Source organism: Mytilus edulis, chromosome 7 (assembly GCF_963676685.1).
Source record: "Mytilus edulis chromosome 7, xbMytEdul2.2, whole genome shotgun sequence".
Taxonomy (NCBI): domain Eukaryota; kingdom Metazoa; phylum Mollusca; class Bivalvia; order Mytilida; family Mytilidae; genus Mytilus; species Mytilus edulis.
The window spans coordinates 26,372,907-26,390,310 of NC_092350.1; the positions used below are offsets into that span (position 1 = coordinate 26,372,907).

At 30.0% G+C, this 17,404-nt stretch overlaps 1 protein-coding gene across 1 annotated transcript in view; it reads right to left on the minus strand.

Annotated features, from left to right (window-relative positions):
- The window catches only part of LOC139483045 (uncharacterized), a 49,376-nt gene extending 39,205 nt beyond the window's left edge, over positions 1-10,171 (minus strand). Inside the window, exons 1-5 of the mRNA XM_071267072.1 lie at positions 10,136-10,171; positions 9,469-9,823; positions 8,707-9,001; positions 6,997-7,123; positions 764-988 (exon numbers count right to left, since the gene is read on the minus strand). Of these exons, the coding sequence (XP_071123173.1) occupies positions 764-988; positions 6,997-7,123; positions 8,707-9,001; positions 9,469-9,823; positions 10,136-10,171 (1,038 nt within the window). The remainder of the gene's footprint in view (positions 1-763; positions 989-6,996; positions 7,124-8,706; positions 9,002-9,468; positions 9,824-10,135) is intronic.
- Positions 10,172-17,404: the final 7,233 nt, after the last annotated feature.

Here is a 17,404-nt window from a genome sequence, read left to right on the forward strand (position 1 = left end):
TGTACAGTTGTTGTCATTTGTTAATGTAATTTATACGTGTTTCATGTTTTTTTTATATAGATTAGACCGTTGGTTTCCCCGTTTGAATGGTTTTACACTGGTAATTTTGGGGCCCTTTATAGCTTGTTGTTCGGTGTGAGCCAAGGCTCTGTGTTGAAGGTGGTACATTGACCTATAATGGTTTACTTTTATAAATTGTTATTTGGATGGAGAGTTGTCTCATTGGCACTCATACCACATCTTCCTATATCTATTATACACTAACTATTTTACCTTTTTGGTGAGGAGTGTGGTAATATTAGCTTTGTTGGTTACAGATATTTACCTTCTTGGTTAGGAGTGTGGTAATATTAGCTTTGTTGGTTACAGATATTTACCTTCTTGGTTAGGAGTGTGGTAATATTAGCTTTGTTGGTTACAGATATTTACCTTCTTGGTTAGGAGTGTGGTAATATTAGCTTTGTTAGTTACAGATATTTACCTTCTTGGTTAGGAGTGTGGTAATATTAGCTTTGTTAGTTACAGATATTTACCTTCTTGGTTAGGAGTGTGGTAATATTAGCTTTGTTAGTTACAGATATTTACCTTCTTGGTGAGGAGTGTGGTAATATTAGCTTTGTTAGTTACAGATATTTAGTGTGGTAAAATTAGCTTTGTTAGTTACAGATATTTACCTTTTTGGTTAGGAGTGTGGTAATATTAGCTTTGTTAGTTACAGATATTTAGTGTGGTAAAATTTGCTTTGTTAGTTACAGATATTTACCTTCTTGGTTAGGAGTGTGGTAATATTAGCTTTGTTGGTTACAGATATATCTATGTGGTAATCATAATCATGAACACCCTTGTATAAGTTGTGGACCAGTCCTCCATGTGCTTTTATCTCTGGTTTCACTTGGAAATGCCTATGAAAACATCCCATGAACGGTGTACAGTAACAGTTAGCTCCCCTTGCATAGGATTTATACATGTTTTCACACTCTTCCAATGCCTGAATTACATAATAAAATTCCAATAAAAGAAAAATGAATGTTTTTTGAAAGAAAACTGATTTGTAATGAGCAGAAAGAAAACAACCTTATTTCAGGTATCTGCCTATATGAAACTTTGGTATGCATTAAACAAACCCATACAATAAATACAGGCTTGAGTGTGCTTACATTGCAATTTTTATATAATTGATATTTTCATAGGGATATAAAAAAAAGTGTTGTTTGCTACAAATTTTCAAACTTTTCAGAACTTACAGAAATAAAATATTTTCGACCATGAAATTCCAATGAAAAGTTTTTTGCTATGAAGGTATATGATTACCCAGAATATTTGTAATGCAAAACATGTTTAGACATTTCTGCAATGTGTATACCTATCATGAATAAACAAAATTCTATTCTGAATTGTCACTGAAAAATGAAATGGAATGAATAACTTTTAAAAAATGGTAATTTTTGAAATCTCAAGAAGAGATTTTATATGAATTTATAGGGTTAAATATACTTACCATGAAATTACATTTATATTATATAGAATATGTTTGCTTTCACAACATGTTCTCATCGCAATTAACTAGGTGATTAAAAATTACATCCATGAGATGTACTCACCTACGTCATAGTTCACCTGTGTAACATACACTAGCTTTAGTTTTAATTTGTCGTTTAATTGAATAATTTCAATTAAGTGAACAAAAAACTGAATTTATTCCAGGGGTGGTGGTGGATTGTGGTAAGTATATTTAACCCTATAAATTCATATAAAATCTCTTCTTGAGATTTCAAAAATTACCATTTTATATGAATTTGGTTAAATATACTTACCATGAAATTACATTTATATTATATAGAATATTTACTGATTAACAAGCAGTATTTCATTTGGTGGAGGATAAATTCTCTCACACACATACAATTTCAACATATAAAAAATTATGTGAAATTTTTTAAAAAGTAACTCCATTAAATTTTGTAAATACGGATATTAGTAAAAACCGAAATTACTGAATTTATTATACAATGAAGCTATGCTGCATAACTATATGTATCAATGGCAAACTTTGCAGATTGTATAAATACAAGTATGCAAAATTAATAGACTTGATGTAGAGTTGTCTCAATGGCACTCACATGTATATATATACCCCATCTTTCTATATCTGATGAATAAATAATCTGCAGGTCAGTATAGAAATAATTATATTAAAGCTCCTTCATTATGAGCTAAATGTGTTGTAATATTTATGCAACAGTAAATAAGCATTTATTTCTGAATAGGTTGTTCTTGTTGCTTGTACAAATCGACAAGAACTAATCCAACCTTAATTTCATTACTTTCCACTTTGAAACTTAAGTTTATTTGGAAACATTATTACCTTTCTTTAACTTTCCATTGTTTTCTCTATATTAATATAATAACAGATAATATATGATTGCTGTCGTCTTTTGATAACCTGATCAATATCACATCTTTCGAAATAAATTCTTTTCTACTTAATTAAAGAATTATAATCAATTAAAATATACTTTGTAAATAGGTGTCTTTAATACAATCAAAGTTTATTAAAGACTCAAACCAAAGTTGTTTCATGATTATGCTAAATCTGGATTAATCTTTAAACTTTTTTAAAGTTATAGTCCCTGGGAATTTGCTTCTCTGCTAGATATACTACTTTTAATATTTTATAGATTTAGAATAAAATATTTTCATCAAGAGAAGTCTTGTACTATTGTATAATGACAATTCTCTAAACTGACTAAATTTTAAAAATCTGATAAAATTTCTATGAGTGGTAGAACCTTTGAATACAATGTCTACCATTTCAACCATGAACAATATGTTTTGTATTGGACTACTCAAGTGTAAAAATACAGAAAATGAACAAATCAGTGGAAAAGTTTCAGTATACATGTTTCCATTGATATACTGCTTCCACAGAACATTTGGATGTTGAGCTGAATTAAAGCCATGATTGTTGTCCTTATAAGTCCAAAAAGAATGCTAACAGATGATTTTCTCCAGCTATGAAAAATCTGTCTAAAATAAAATGTTTTGATATTTCTAATTAACATTCACAATGGTTAACTTTCTAGAATATCTTGCCATGTACAGTTCCAAATTTAAAGAAACAAAAATTTGACATAATGAACAACTCTTGTATGTTGCTCTTGACAATTGTTTATATTAATTTCAGAAATTATTTCGCTATCAGAAATACTAAAATGCAACTTGTCAAATATAGTTCTATAGTTGTATTTAAAGAAAAACACTTGTTTGGCAATATGGAAAACACTTGTACCAACTTGCAGATTATCCTTAAGTGTTCTTAGTTATTTCAGAAATGGTTTCACTATCAAAAATGCTCATTTTATTTCTGTCTTGGTTCACCTCATCTGAATCCTATACATTCTGATATGATTCAATATATATCAACCAAACAGCTTTTGGTAGTATTTTGTGACTTCAACCCCGTCATTTGGTTAACTTAGTCACTCAGAAAAATTTTGCATTTGTTCCCAGATTTGGCAAAAACAAAATTAATGTGATTTAAATAATCACATCTTTCAAAACAATATTGAATCAAAATTCAAAGTAATTGTTTAAAATAAACACATTTCAATTTTGTGTAGCATATTCTTGCATAAGATACTAACTGTATGCTATATATTTATATTATTCTGGCTGGTAAAATGGAAATTGAAAAGTGAATAATTACCATCAATTCCGAGGTTAAAATCACATGCATTCGGAAAACCTTCCTGCATATAGATAATACACAACTTGACTTTGACCAGACTAGATTTTTGTAACTTTATGCTTATAATGAGCAAAAATAAAAATAAACAGTGACATTTTAATATTTAGGTATAATATTAAGAAAATGTCTCGCATTTGATTTGATATAATCATGGAATTATCATACTATATTTTACTTCCATGTACTATTCTTAGACTATTGAAAGCTATTTGCTAACTATTAATCAGTCTTTTAAATAAATTGCTTTTCCTACATTTTGCTGTAAGATTAACTGCTTCTACACTGGTGCTAAAATTTGAGAACCAAATGAAAAGTATATATATATTATATGTTTATATTGGTACATCATGTGTTACTCCAAAAAAAACCTTTTTCTGCATCTCGTAAAGACTGACTAAATAAAAGGTTTATATAAAGAGCTACATATAATAGATAGTTTCAAATCTTGAGAACTACTTCAATTTCCTAGACCATGTCTAGCATTTTAAATAAATCCTGCATCCACAATGCTTTAAATCTTATTTATTTATTTACCAATATTTTACTATTATTTTTACAAGATCTAAATTAATGATAATCTTGTTTCTATAAATCAGCATATTTGAGTCCTCTATACTTCAGAATTCTGAATCAATATTTAACTCTAGGAAAAACAATGTGTAGCCATTGCATAAACTGTTGGGTTCTACCAATCTCACATTAAGAATAAAACAGACCCAATGAATGAATCCTTATAGCAGAAACTTGCCCATCTGTTGGCATTGCTTAGAAAACTTAAGATGTAAATTAAGGCATAATTTTCTATCTTTAAAAGAGCATCCAAACTCCTTTTGCTTTCATGATTGGAAGATATATGTATAATTTGACAGTGATTCCCATATAGTGAGGGTAAGATAGTCTCTTAAGTCTTACGTTATCATTTTTATTTTTTTTTTTTTTTTTTTTTTTTTTTTTTTTTTACTCAAAACAAAACAGAATTAGTACATATTATATTTAATAAATGCATTGGCAATGTACACTCTGAATTATGTAATCAATATATAAGCCATTACCTTGAATGAGTCTTTGTGAAATGCATCATGGGATCCCCTAAATTCTTTATTCAATAGACAATCTAATGTTTACATAAAAACATATAAAAGCCTTTGTTTCCTTACTGCCGACAAAAACAAACAATTGGTTATAGCAGTTCATACTTATAATATTCATGTTCTTCTTGTCATAAGTAAACTGACCATGAAATTTAATATAAGTAAAAAGAGTTGTCACAAGCTATTAACTGTATTTAGAACAGTACTCCATTCTACTGTCTCCATGTCTGTTAGAGCATTGGAGAATTATTTATCAGTAAAAAAAAAAAATAATTAAATATTTACAGCAATTTGCTGTTCTGGAAAAATATTTCAGGCTTCTAAGAATTACTGTCCTGATTTAAACTGGACATATTTAAAAGAAGTATGTATTGGTATGCTTAGACTACAATCACATTTGTATTGTACTAGATAACAATGTATTATTTTCAGTGTCTTTAATATCTGTCTTGACTATTTCCAGACACTTGTTCAATATATTATCAATATGAGCAAATATGTTAATTGACTAAACTGTTGGTTCATCACAAAAAACAATGTGCAACCAAATATTAGCTATGCTTGTGTTGTTTTAAAATATAATAAAAGTAGACATAATGTTCCCTGGGTGGAAGGATGTCTAGAAAAGTCAGATAGACCTGGACTTAAATTCACTAGTCTGATTCTAATTTATTTTATTTGCAACAATCATCCACGTGCAATTCTATGCTCCATAAATATCAATGTGCAATAAATAAATAGTTATGATTTAATTTTATGTAAGATATCAAATCTGTATTTTATTAGAATGAATGCAACTTACAGATTCTAAATCATGCATGTTGTTCTAGTTCCTATGTTTCCTGTATGAAACATGTCAACATTAATCAAATACATGTGTAGACTTGGGCAAAATCCCTATTCTATTTTAAGTCTATAGTGATCCATTGAGCACGTTTTATTTTCAATAAATATGGCGTATGTTCCCTGAATGGAAAGTTAACCAAATAAACATCATCAGTTGTGGGCAAAATCCCTATTCTGATTGTGATGTATTTATCAACTGTTAAAACAGTATCACTGTTGGTCTACGCTCCCTGTATGGAACGTTTTCCAAATAAAACAATCAGAAATGGGCAGATTCCCTTTTCTGATTGAAATTTATTGAACCAATTGAGGTTCTAGTCACAATAGTGGTATACGCTCCCATACGGACGTTATCCACATTAAAATAATCAGATCTGGTCAAAATACCTATTCTGATTTAATAGTTAGGTGTTTACACAGTCTCGTGTACCAGGTGTACACGTAAAAGACTGCAAATTGTAAACAATCGAACCAATTGAGGTTCTAGTGACAATAGTGGTATACGCTCCCATACGGACGTTTTCCACATGAAAAAACAATCAGATCTGGTCATAATACCTATTCTGATTTTAATATAGTGATGTGTTAAACAGTTTACACAGTCTCGTGTACAGATTGCAAATTGTAAACAATCGACTTTATCCAAACTTTACACTCGACCCGTTTCGTAGCATTGCTCTAATGCAGTGAAAAATCCGGTCAGCTGAGCGTGAAAAAAGAAATAAACATCCGTTTAAATATATATCTTTTTAAAAACGTAGCACTCACGTAACATGTCCGATTTTGACAGCTAAATTCTGCCTTTCCTCGGACCCGATTTAATGTTTGAAAATGGCGGCTAAACAAAGGTCATTTTCTATGTCGTCGTATTTCCAGGCTCGTAAGCTGTAAAAATGACGAAAACGTGCATATCAGAAACTTGGCAGAGGCGCTGTATTCTGATTCACATTAAATTAATCGTATATCGATATTCCGAAAACAAATAATGTCTTTTATAAAACATAAGGATTTTCAACAGTAAACTGTTAAAAAATCCTTGCCGACGAGAAACATGCAATCTCTTGAACACAAAAATTAAAACTAAAGCTAGTGTATGTTACACAGGTGAACTATGACGTAGGTGAGTACATCTCATGGATGTAATTTTTAATCACCTAGTTAATTGCGATGAGAACATGTTGTGAAAGCAAACATATTCTATATAATATAAATGTAATTTCATGGTAAGTATATTTAACCAAATTCATATAAAATGACATTATTCAAGAGATGAAACATATAACTTGACACATGACTTGATATACAACTTACATCCGCCCCTCCTTGAGTTATAATATCTTCATGACCATGTAAGACTTCAGTACCACCATACTTGTCATATAGTTTCCAATAAATAGAATCTAAACCACTATGATCATCATAAGCTTCCCATTCAATTCTGTAGAAAATAACACATGTACATACTATTTGGTTTTCTGGTTGTTGGATTTGAAAGTATTTTTAATATTCATTTTAAGAAGTCACTGAGATGAATGAGGACATGCAAATAACTCATCAAAAGGTCTAGCTTAGGGGAAGGTCTTAATTTCTGTATTTCTGTCTCATTACTCTCTTTTATGTAAACCCCAGTGAACTAGAACCTCATCAATCTTAAATTGTATTGTTTTTTCAATTCAAAAAATATCTTGCAAAGATGACCTAAAACAAATTAGGCTATTCTTTTAAGCCCATCTGGTCAGACGGAAACCAGGTTGAAACAGAACAAAAGAATCGAAGCTCTTTGTTAGAGAAGGCGATAAATACTTACTGTAAAGTTTACTATAGTAACAAAAAAATTAAAAGTTAATTGAAACAAATAAAATGACAATTTTCTTCTCAATTACGAAGTGTTCTATTTTAAAAACACCATTTGCATAAGGTTTCAATCTATCTATTACATAGTTAAGCAAAACAATTAGATATCAAGTCAACGACATGAGTATCTTTCAAGTTGGATGTAGAAAATGCATAACCTCCGATTTTTTTTTTAAATTACCATGGACGGAGAACATATTAATCTATTAGTTCAGTGATTTTCGTGTTTACCCTTCCATTATGTGACCCAAGAAAAAATTCTTAAAAAAGGGTAACAATTGTATCGAAAAGAGAAAATCGAGTGCACCTTTTTATGTTAGGGTGATTTTGAGTTGAATATTTTGTCTTGAAAACATACAAAGCAAGAATATTTGACACATCATCTCGCTTCAGATAATATTTTTATATACTTAAGCTACAGGTTGACTTTATAACATAAAATAATCACAGTACTAAAAGATGACATATATGGGTCAAGTGAAATACCTATCTAATGAATCACAAAAACAGAGTACCTGTGTTCGAATAGCTATTTTTTACTAAAAGTACTTGACGACAGTCTTTCAAGTTGGATGATGAAAATGCATATCTTCGAAAACAATCAATTTTTTGTGTGTGATAACTAAGGTTTATAGTCTTCAACCACTAAAAAAATCTAGTCTGCCCTTCCACGAAATATTTAATTAGAATTTTTTTTAATTTTTATGAATTTTTAAAAATTCAACCTGACAACCGATTAGACAATAGTTTTAAGTTGAATCAATGCAGACAAGATCATTAACTGATGCCCATTATCAAGTAGATATATTTGTCTTTTATAATACAACTGACAAATAAGGATCGTAATGGTGCTATGCGGATAAATTTATCGGTTTCCAAGAGCAAAATTGGCAGCGCGTCATCCCTACAATGGCTTCCATTTCTACGATTGTGAAAATTAACTGGCGTAATGGGGAGATAATTTTGACGAAGTAGATTCCTGACTGTGGTCATGTAGATCCAAACATTTCCACCTATACATTCATCACTAGCTTTTAATTGTTTGGGTCTTAAATATCCTGATGATGGTAATTCATTGCACACAATTTCTCAAGATTTGTTTTCCTTAATTTTGATATCAGATTAGATGCAGCTGTAATATATCATTTATAAATTACTGTTACTCACGTCATCTGTGTGAAATCCTCGATTCTATGGACACTTATATTGACTCTGTCCCCTCTTGTCAACCATAAGTTCTCTATGACAGGGGGCGTGACATCTCTGTATATTATAATTGTATCCTCATTAAATTTTCCTAGAACATCTAACGCCCTTACTGTTGACGTCAGTCTATCTCCATCTGCCCAGTTGACCTTGAGAATGTCATACTGGTTATGAATGTCAGATACAGAGGTCAAAGGTCGAGAGTCCTTCAATAAAGGGCTATGGACTTGAAATGATACTTGAAAATCAACAATACCTGAAAAATTATTATTCAATATTTTTATGCAATGTTAAAATGATAAATTAAATATACTAAGATTTTGTTTTAAAAATCTAACAATAATAAAAACAAAATGTCTTTTACCTTGAGTGGTTATTTGAGTAATTATCAATTGTGATATATTAATTATTTTTTTAATCTATTTAATATTCCATTTTTAGTTGTGTGTGTGGTGAAAAGCTGGAGGTACACGAAAGTGTAAATCATATATATAAATCAGACAATATTTATCAAATGATGATGCTTAGTAGTACTCAAAACTATAATGTTCTGGTTTAATTTGTACTCACGGACAACAAAGGTTCCCCATAAAACTTGGGGGCTACAACTGCTTTGCACCTGTATTAATATTAGCCTATTTGATACTAGTTTTTGATCTTATATTGATATGAAAAGATTTATATATTTTTCTTTTATTTTCAATTATGTTTACTATACATTACCATGCTGATTATTTATCAACTTATTTGTCCTTTTGCCATATAAATCTTCGTATATAGAAGTCTCTGCACTGGGGGAAAATGTCTGCACCTCATTCAGCCAGCGATTGTCTTTATGTCGTGAATTTATAAACCTGTCTGTCCATATTATCTGTAGAGTATCTGTGTCAGTTACTACCCACTGGTATGATGTATTCTGGGAAGACGTGGAGCAGATTGTCTGTTTGTCTTCATACTTATCAACAACAGACTGGTCATCAAACAGGAACAAGGTCCTCCCAGTTTTATAATTGCCTGCCTTATCGAAGGCAAAAAAATGTAGGGAGTAAGCTCCAGGTCTAGGAACAATAAATGTGTTCTAAAAATAAATAGATAACACATAGTCAAGGTCTAGGAACTGTATGTGTTTTAAAAATAACCAGTAAATCCTAGTATAATAGAAAAAAAATGTATTGCACGGTTCATCGAGTTTAAGTGTAGTCATGTTCAGAATGACCAATGGTCAAATTCATGTTTTTTATGGTTTGGCGCCAAATGTATTGTCCGTGTTAAGGTCTTCATTCTAGCCGTGGACGTTCGATAGTAAACCACAAATTACAAGTGTATATATTTAAATATAAGTATGTTACAAGCAGTGGCTGTTTATTTTTGTATTTTGTTTTTTAAGCACCGGACTTGATGCTTTCTCTGGAAGTGGTGTTGGCATTACCTCGAGCTACAGGTTTCCATGAATTAAGTTATTTTTTATAATTTTTCCTGGATGGCTTTCATCACTAATGACGGAGATGAAGATTCAAGGAATAGAATAGAAATATTGTTTATAAAATAGACAAATCTGTTAGTCTAATTTATCATTTTCAATTGATGTATTGTATAAATATGTATCGTCACATAATGTCAGATTATATCATATTAAATGCCTGCTAGTTCGTCCGTACGGCAAATGCAATATATATTTGTTGAGTTATTATTTAGATTTATATAGTTTGAAGTATAGTCCAATTTGTATTTGGTATACTGGTCAGTCAACATTGAGTATGTTTGGTATATCTAGTATGGTATAGTAAATATTCTAGTGTGAGTATGTTTGGTATATCTAGTATGGTATAGTAAATACTCTAGTGTGAGTATGTTTGGTATATCTAGCATGGTATAGTAAATACTCTAGTGTGAGTGTAACAAAAAATATGTTCCGGCGTGACATTTGTTCCGCTGGAACTAATTTCATAGGAAATATGTTCCGCCGGAACTTATATCACAGAAAATATGTTCCAGCACTGTAAAATTTGTTCCGGAACTAATTTTTTGACCAAATATGAAATAAGTTCCGGAACAAATATCATAGCTCCATGAATTTTTTTCCAGTTAATATTAAACCAGACACAAGTTGGTTCCTTTTTCCTTTTTCCTTTTTCGATATTCAAATTTAAAAAAAAATATTACAAGTCCAAACTGAATTTTTTTTTTCCTTCAAAATTTTTTTTCCTTCAAAATTTTTTTTCCTAAAAAATGTTTTTTCCCTCAAAATTTTTTTTCCTCAAATTGTTTTTCTTCAAATTTTTTGTTCATTTCCTTATTCGTTTTCTTTTTCCTTTTTCGATTATCATCCTTATTCGATTTCCATTTCCTTATTCGATTTTCATTTCCTTATTCGATTTTCTTTTCCTTATTCGGTTTCTTCTTCCTTTTTCAATATTCATTTCCTTTTTCGGTTTCTATTTCCTTATTCGGTTTCTATTTCCTTATTGGATTTTCATTTCCTTATTCGATTTTCATTTCCTTATTCAGTTTCTTTTTCCTTTTTCAATATTCATTTCCTTATTCGGTTTCTATTTCTATTTCCTTATTGGATTTTCATTTCCTTACTCGATTTCCATTTCCTTATTCGATTTTCATTTCCTTATTCGGTTTCTTTTTCCTTTTTCAATATTCATTTCCTTTTTCGGTTTCTATTTCCTTATTCAGTTTCTATTTCCTATTTGGATTTTCGTTTCCTTATTCGATTTCCATTTCCTTATTCGATTTTCATTTCCTAATTCGGTTTCTTTTTCCTTTTTCAATATTCATTTCCTTTTTCGGTTTCTAGTTCCTTATTCGGTTTCTATTTCCTTATTGGATTTTCATTTCCTTATTCAATTTCCATTTCCTTATTCGGTTTCTTTTTCCTTATTCGGTTCCTTTTTCCTTATTCGGTTTCTTTTTCCTTTTTTAATATTCATTTCCTTTTTCGGTTTCTATTTCCTTATTCGGTTTCTATTTCCTAATTGGATTTTTGTTTCCTTATTCGATTTCCTTTTCCTTATTCGATTTTCTTTTCCTTATTCAGTTTCTTTTTCCTTTTTTAATATTCATTTCCTTTTTCGGTTTCTATTTCCTTATTCGGTTTCTATTTCCTTATTGGATTTTCATTTCCTTATTCGATTTTCATTTCCTTATTCAGTTTCTTTTTCCTTTTTCAATATTCATTTCCTTTTTCGGTTTCTAGTTCCTTATTCGGTTTCTATTTCCTTTTTCGATTTTCATTTCCTTATTCGGTTTCCATTTCCTTTTACGATATTCAAATTTTGAAAAATTTTACAAGTCCAAAATGAATTTTTTTTTTCCTTCAAAATTTTTTTTGCTCAAAATTTTTTTCCTCAAAATTTTTTTTTCCTCAAAATTTTTTTTTCCTCAAATTTTTTTTCCCTAAAATTTTTTTTTTTCCTGAAATTTTTTTTTCCTCAAATTTTTGATACATAATGTAGTGTTCTAGTACTTCCCAGATCTATGGACAAACCGACAGGCAGGACGGAACACTCTTAGTTAATCATATGTACATACCACCTAAAACTTCATTTTTGAGGGATTATAATATATATACATACAACCTCTAGTAACTTACCCTGTATTTCACTTTAAATGTGTCTCGTTTTATACTAATGTATAAGTGAAATAGTCGGGCAATCCATGACAGATTTTGCCAAGTAGCCTTTGCCAGCTGTTCATATTAAATTGTTCATATTGTCTCGCATATGTGTGTCTTCTATGCCACATACAACTGTGACGATATTGACTTTAGCAAACAATTCTGCTCAAACCGGTGCTAGGGACTGTCTTTCAACTTTCATTGAAACGAGAATGATTTCTCTGTGTAAAAGATCTCAATGTATTTGTCAAGAGAACAGCAATAAAGACCATGTTTCTTTACTGCAAATGTATTGTGTATATGTCTTGATTTTGATGTCGGGCAAACTTATGAAAGAAAACGGAAACACAAAAATCAGTATTTTTTTTTTAATTTGTTAAGGCGCATAACACTAGACTGGTATAAATGACGCCACCAAAATTCAAATGTGATCTGTATTTTGTTGTGATACGGATTGTGTATAAGTTTCTTGACATTTTGTTGAGGCAAACTCAAGATAAAAGAACAAAAACTAATTTCTTGACGTACGGACATACACACAGACAAAGCTGGAAAACTTAATGCCCCCTCCACTATAAGTCATATTTCATTGAATAACCCGATGTTTTCATCACTTAGTAACGATAATTGCTATCTATATCCTATTCTTTTTTATTTATATAAAGTTCCGGAAAAAATTTCCCTAACCGATATTAATCAGAGTCTTTTAAATAACTAGAAGGAATTCCGATCTATATATAGAAAATTATTGACCTGGCTACTGAGGTTGTCATTTGTCGCTTCTGTACAAGGAGTCAAAAACGGGGCATGTAATATCAAAATCGGGAATACCCTGGCATTTCATAATCTATCATGTATTGTTACGTAGGGACATTTGTTCTTACGAAACAGCTTATAAATGCACATCTTATACAGGGGCAGATCCAGCCATTTTAAAAAGGGAGCGGGTTCCAACTATATGTCCCTATTCAAATGCATTGATCGGCCGAAAAAGGGAGGTTCCAGCCCCCGGAACCCCCTTCTGGATCCGCCACTGTTACAACATTTTGATGTCTCATATATCCTTTACAGTTCGTTTTTCATTGTATACTAGAAAGATCTCATTTTTGTCTGAATTGGTGAACCCTTTTTTAACGATAAAGAGTAATAAGGAAATGAAAATTGAATAAGGAAATAGAAACTGAATAAAGAAATAGAAACCCAATAAGGAAATGGAAATCTAATATTATAACAATGAAATAAAAACCCAATAAGGAAATAGAAACCGAACAAGGAATGAAAATCGAATAAGGAAATGAAAATTGAATTAGGAAATAGAAACCGAATAAGGAAATGAAAATTGAATAAGGAAATAGACACCAAATAAGGAAATAGAAACCGAATAAGTTAAAAGTTACCGAATAAGGAAATGAAAATCGAATAAGGAAAAAGAAACCGAATAAGGAATGTTATTACATTGGTTGCAATGAATTACATTGATTTCCCAGTTAAATAAAAACCGATAATTTCACATGTGAAATAAACGTGGTTATTTCACTCTCTGACGTCATACAATAAGTACCGATTATCAGGTTATCTGCATGTTGATATCGTAAAATATCAGCTGCGAGACATAATATGAAGCTTTTTGTCGAGTGAGCGTAGCGAACGAGATCAACAAGCCTTCATATAATGTCAAGCAGCTGATATTTTACAATATCAATATGCAGATAATCTGATAATCGATTTATCGGGCTATATTTGCGTGTTTCGGAAGTGTTTTCTTTGTTTCACCAGCACACAAAAGATGACTTGATAAGTTCGGGTCAAAGTTATTAACGTCGGTTCAAACATTATGACGTCGCTGATATGTCAGGGTCAAAGTTATTAAGGCCGGGTCAACGTATTTGACGTCACAAAGACATGATACGGAATAATATTATTAATTTGTATATTTTAACAAATTTGATTCGTTAAGGGATAGTCACATGTTAAACTATATTTTCGAAGGTAGAGAGAAAACGGCGGATAGCAAAAAGCATATTGTACGGCAAAAAGCATATTGCCCGGTTATTTTTAGAAAATATAAAAACCGATAAACTTTGTGACGTCATGTATTGAATTTCAGGATATTGTTAAACGATCTTAACGTTTTGAAACATATGATATCTGTGATCGATTATTTGACGGAAAAAATCTTCAAATACTTAAGATGACAAACAAACAAAAAAAAAGCAATTGAAATAACAACTATTATTCCATATTGATGAAACTTTAGTAGGTTTTTCTATATGAAAGGGATTTTGAATAAATAAGCATATTCACCTGCGGAAAAAGGATATTCACCGCGCATAACGTCGCGTGCTTTTACCTGCACTATTTTGGTAAAAAAACGATTGATGTACAATTGGTTTTGGTTAATAATTGCCATTACATACATTTCTCTCGGAATATGGAATAAAACAATTACTGTCTTTTGTTTCGGTAAATATGTGGTTTAATTGACTTTTGAAAAACTGATATTCACTTCGGCCGTTGGCCTCAGTGAATATCAGTTTTTCAAAAGTCAATAAAACTACACATTTACCTCATCAAAAGACAGTAATTGTATAATATTTTGTATTGTTAAGGAGACAATATGATATCTATAAAATTCCAACAAAATCAAATGACGATTTTGATACAAATATGGTCGGAAATTAATAATATAACAAATATAGCCTTTGTATGAGGTCAATACAGGATATATCGACTCAAAGAAGTATATCGACCTCGGACTACGTTCTCAGTCAATATACTTCTTTCAGGTCAATATATCCTTGTATCGACCTCATACAAAGGCTATATTTGTATAATATTACTAAATTTAAACATAAATACAAATCTATGTACTGTTAACATTTATACCATCATATTTGTACTGTAATGCCATATCATAATTGTTTATTGTATTTTAAATTGTATATAATCTTTATTTATGGATCATTTATCATTATTATTGATGCATTGTTTATTTTTAATGTAATTATTATTGTATTAAGAGAGCCTTATTGAAAATTGGTGTAATCCAAATAAGTTACTCTCTCTAAATAAAGATATTATTATTATTATTATTATTAATATTAAGAGCTGAAAAGAGTGATATAGACAGTGGGACGACCGATAATAGGCGTTGTCAAGACGTCGATAACGTCGGATCAACACAAATTGTGAATGCGTAGGAAAAACATATAGTTCCTTAAATTTCCAACATTAATTTCTTTAAAAAAAAGCCATTAGCCAATGTAATAAAAAGTATAACTAATCACCGTATTTGAATATCAAAAATAAGACAACTTGTGACCGAACGCCGCTATGGATTAAACTTGTGCTGCGCACTCGTTTAATCCATGCGACGTTCGGTCACGCGTTGTCTTATTTTTCATATACAAATACGGCGATTAGTTATACTATAAATAATCGAAAAAGGAAAAATAAAACGAATAAGGAAACGAAAAAAACTTTTTGAGGAAAAATATTTTGAGGAAAAAAATATTTTGAGGAAAAAAAAATTTGAGGAAAAAAAAATTGAGGAAAAAAAATTTTGAGGAAAAAAAAATTTGAGGAAAAAAAAAATTTGAGGAAAAAAAATTTTGAGGAAAAAAAAATTTGAAGGAGAAAAAAAAAATCAGTTTGGAATTGTAAAATTTTCAAAATTTGAATATCGAAAAAGGAAATGGAAACTGAATAAGGAAATGAAAATCGAAAAAGGAAATAGAAACCGAAAAAGAAAATGAATATTGGAAAAGGAAAAAGAAACCGAATAAGGAAATGAAAATCGAATAAGGAAATGGAAATCGAATAAGGAAATGAAAATCCAATAAGGAAATAGAAACTGAATAAGGAAATATAAACCGAATAAGGAAATGAATATTGAAAAAGGAAAAAGAAACCGAATAAGGAAATGAAAATTGAATAAGGAAATGGAAATCGAATAAGAAAATGAAAATCCAATAAGGAAATAGAAACCGAATAAGGAAATAGAAACCGAAAAAGGAAATGAATATTGAAAAAAGGAAGAAGAAACCGAATAGGGAAAAGAAAATCGAATAAGGAAATGAAAATCGAATAAGGAAATGGAAATCAAATAAGGATGATAATCGAAAAAGGAAAAAGAAAACGAATAAGGAAATGAAAAAAAAATTTGAAGAAAAAGTTTTTGAGAAAAAATATTTTGAGGAAAAAAAAAAATTTGAGGAAAAAAAATTTTGAGGAAAAAAAAATGACGAAAAAAAAATTTTGAGGAAACAAAAATTTGAGGAAAAAAAAAATTTGAGGAAAAAAAAATTTTGAGGAAAAAAAAATTTGAAGGAAAAAAAAAAATTCAGTTTGGACTTGTAATATTTTTCAAAATTTGAATATCGAAAAAGGAAATGGAAACCGAATAAGGAAATGAAAATCGAAAAAGGAAATAGAAACCGAATAAGGAAATAGAAACCGAAATTGAAAAAAAAAAAAGACACCGAATAAGGAAAAAGAAACCGAATAAGGAAAAAGAAACCGAATAAGGAAAAAGAAACCGAATAAGGAAATGGAAATTGAATAAGGAAATGAAAATCCAATAAGGAAATAGAAACCGAATAAGGAACTAGAAACCGAAAAAGGAAATGAATATTGAAAAAGGAAAAAGAAACCGAATTAGGAAATGATAATCGAATAAGGAAATAGAAACCGAATAAGGAAATAGAAACCGAAAAAGGAAATGAATATTGAAAAAGGAAAAAGAAACCGAATAAGGAAATGAAAATCGAATAAGGAAATGGAAATCGAATAAGGAAATGAAAATCCAATAAGGAAATAGAAACTGAATAAGGAAATAGAAACCGAATAAGGAAATGAATAAATCAAATAAGGAAACGAAAATCCAATTAGGAAATAGAAACTGAATAAGGAAAAAGAAACCGAAAAAGGAAATGAATATTGAAAAAGGAAAAAGAAACCAAATAAGGAAATGAAAATCGAATAAGGAAATGGAAATCGAATAAGGAAATGAAAATCCAATAAGGAAATAGAAAC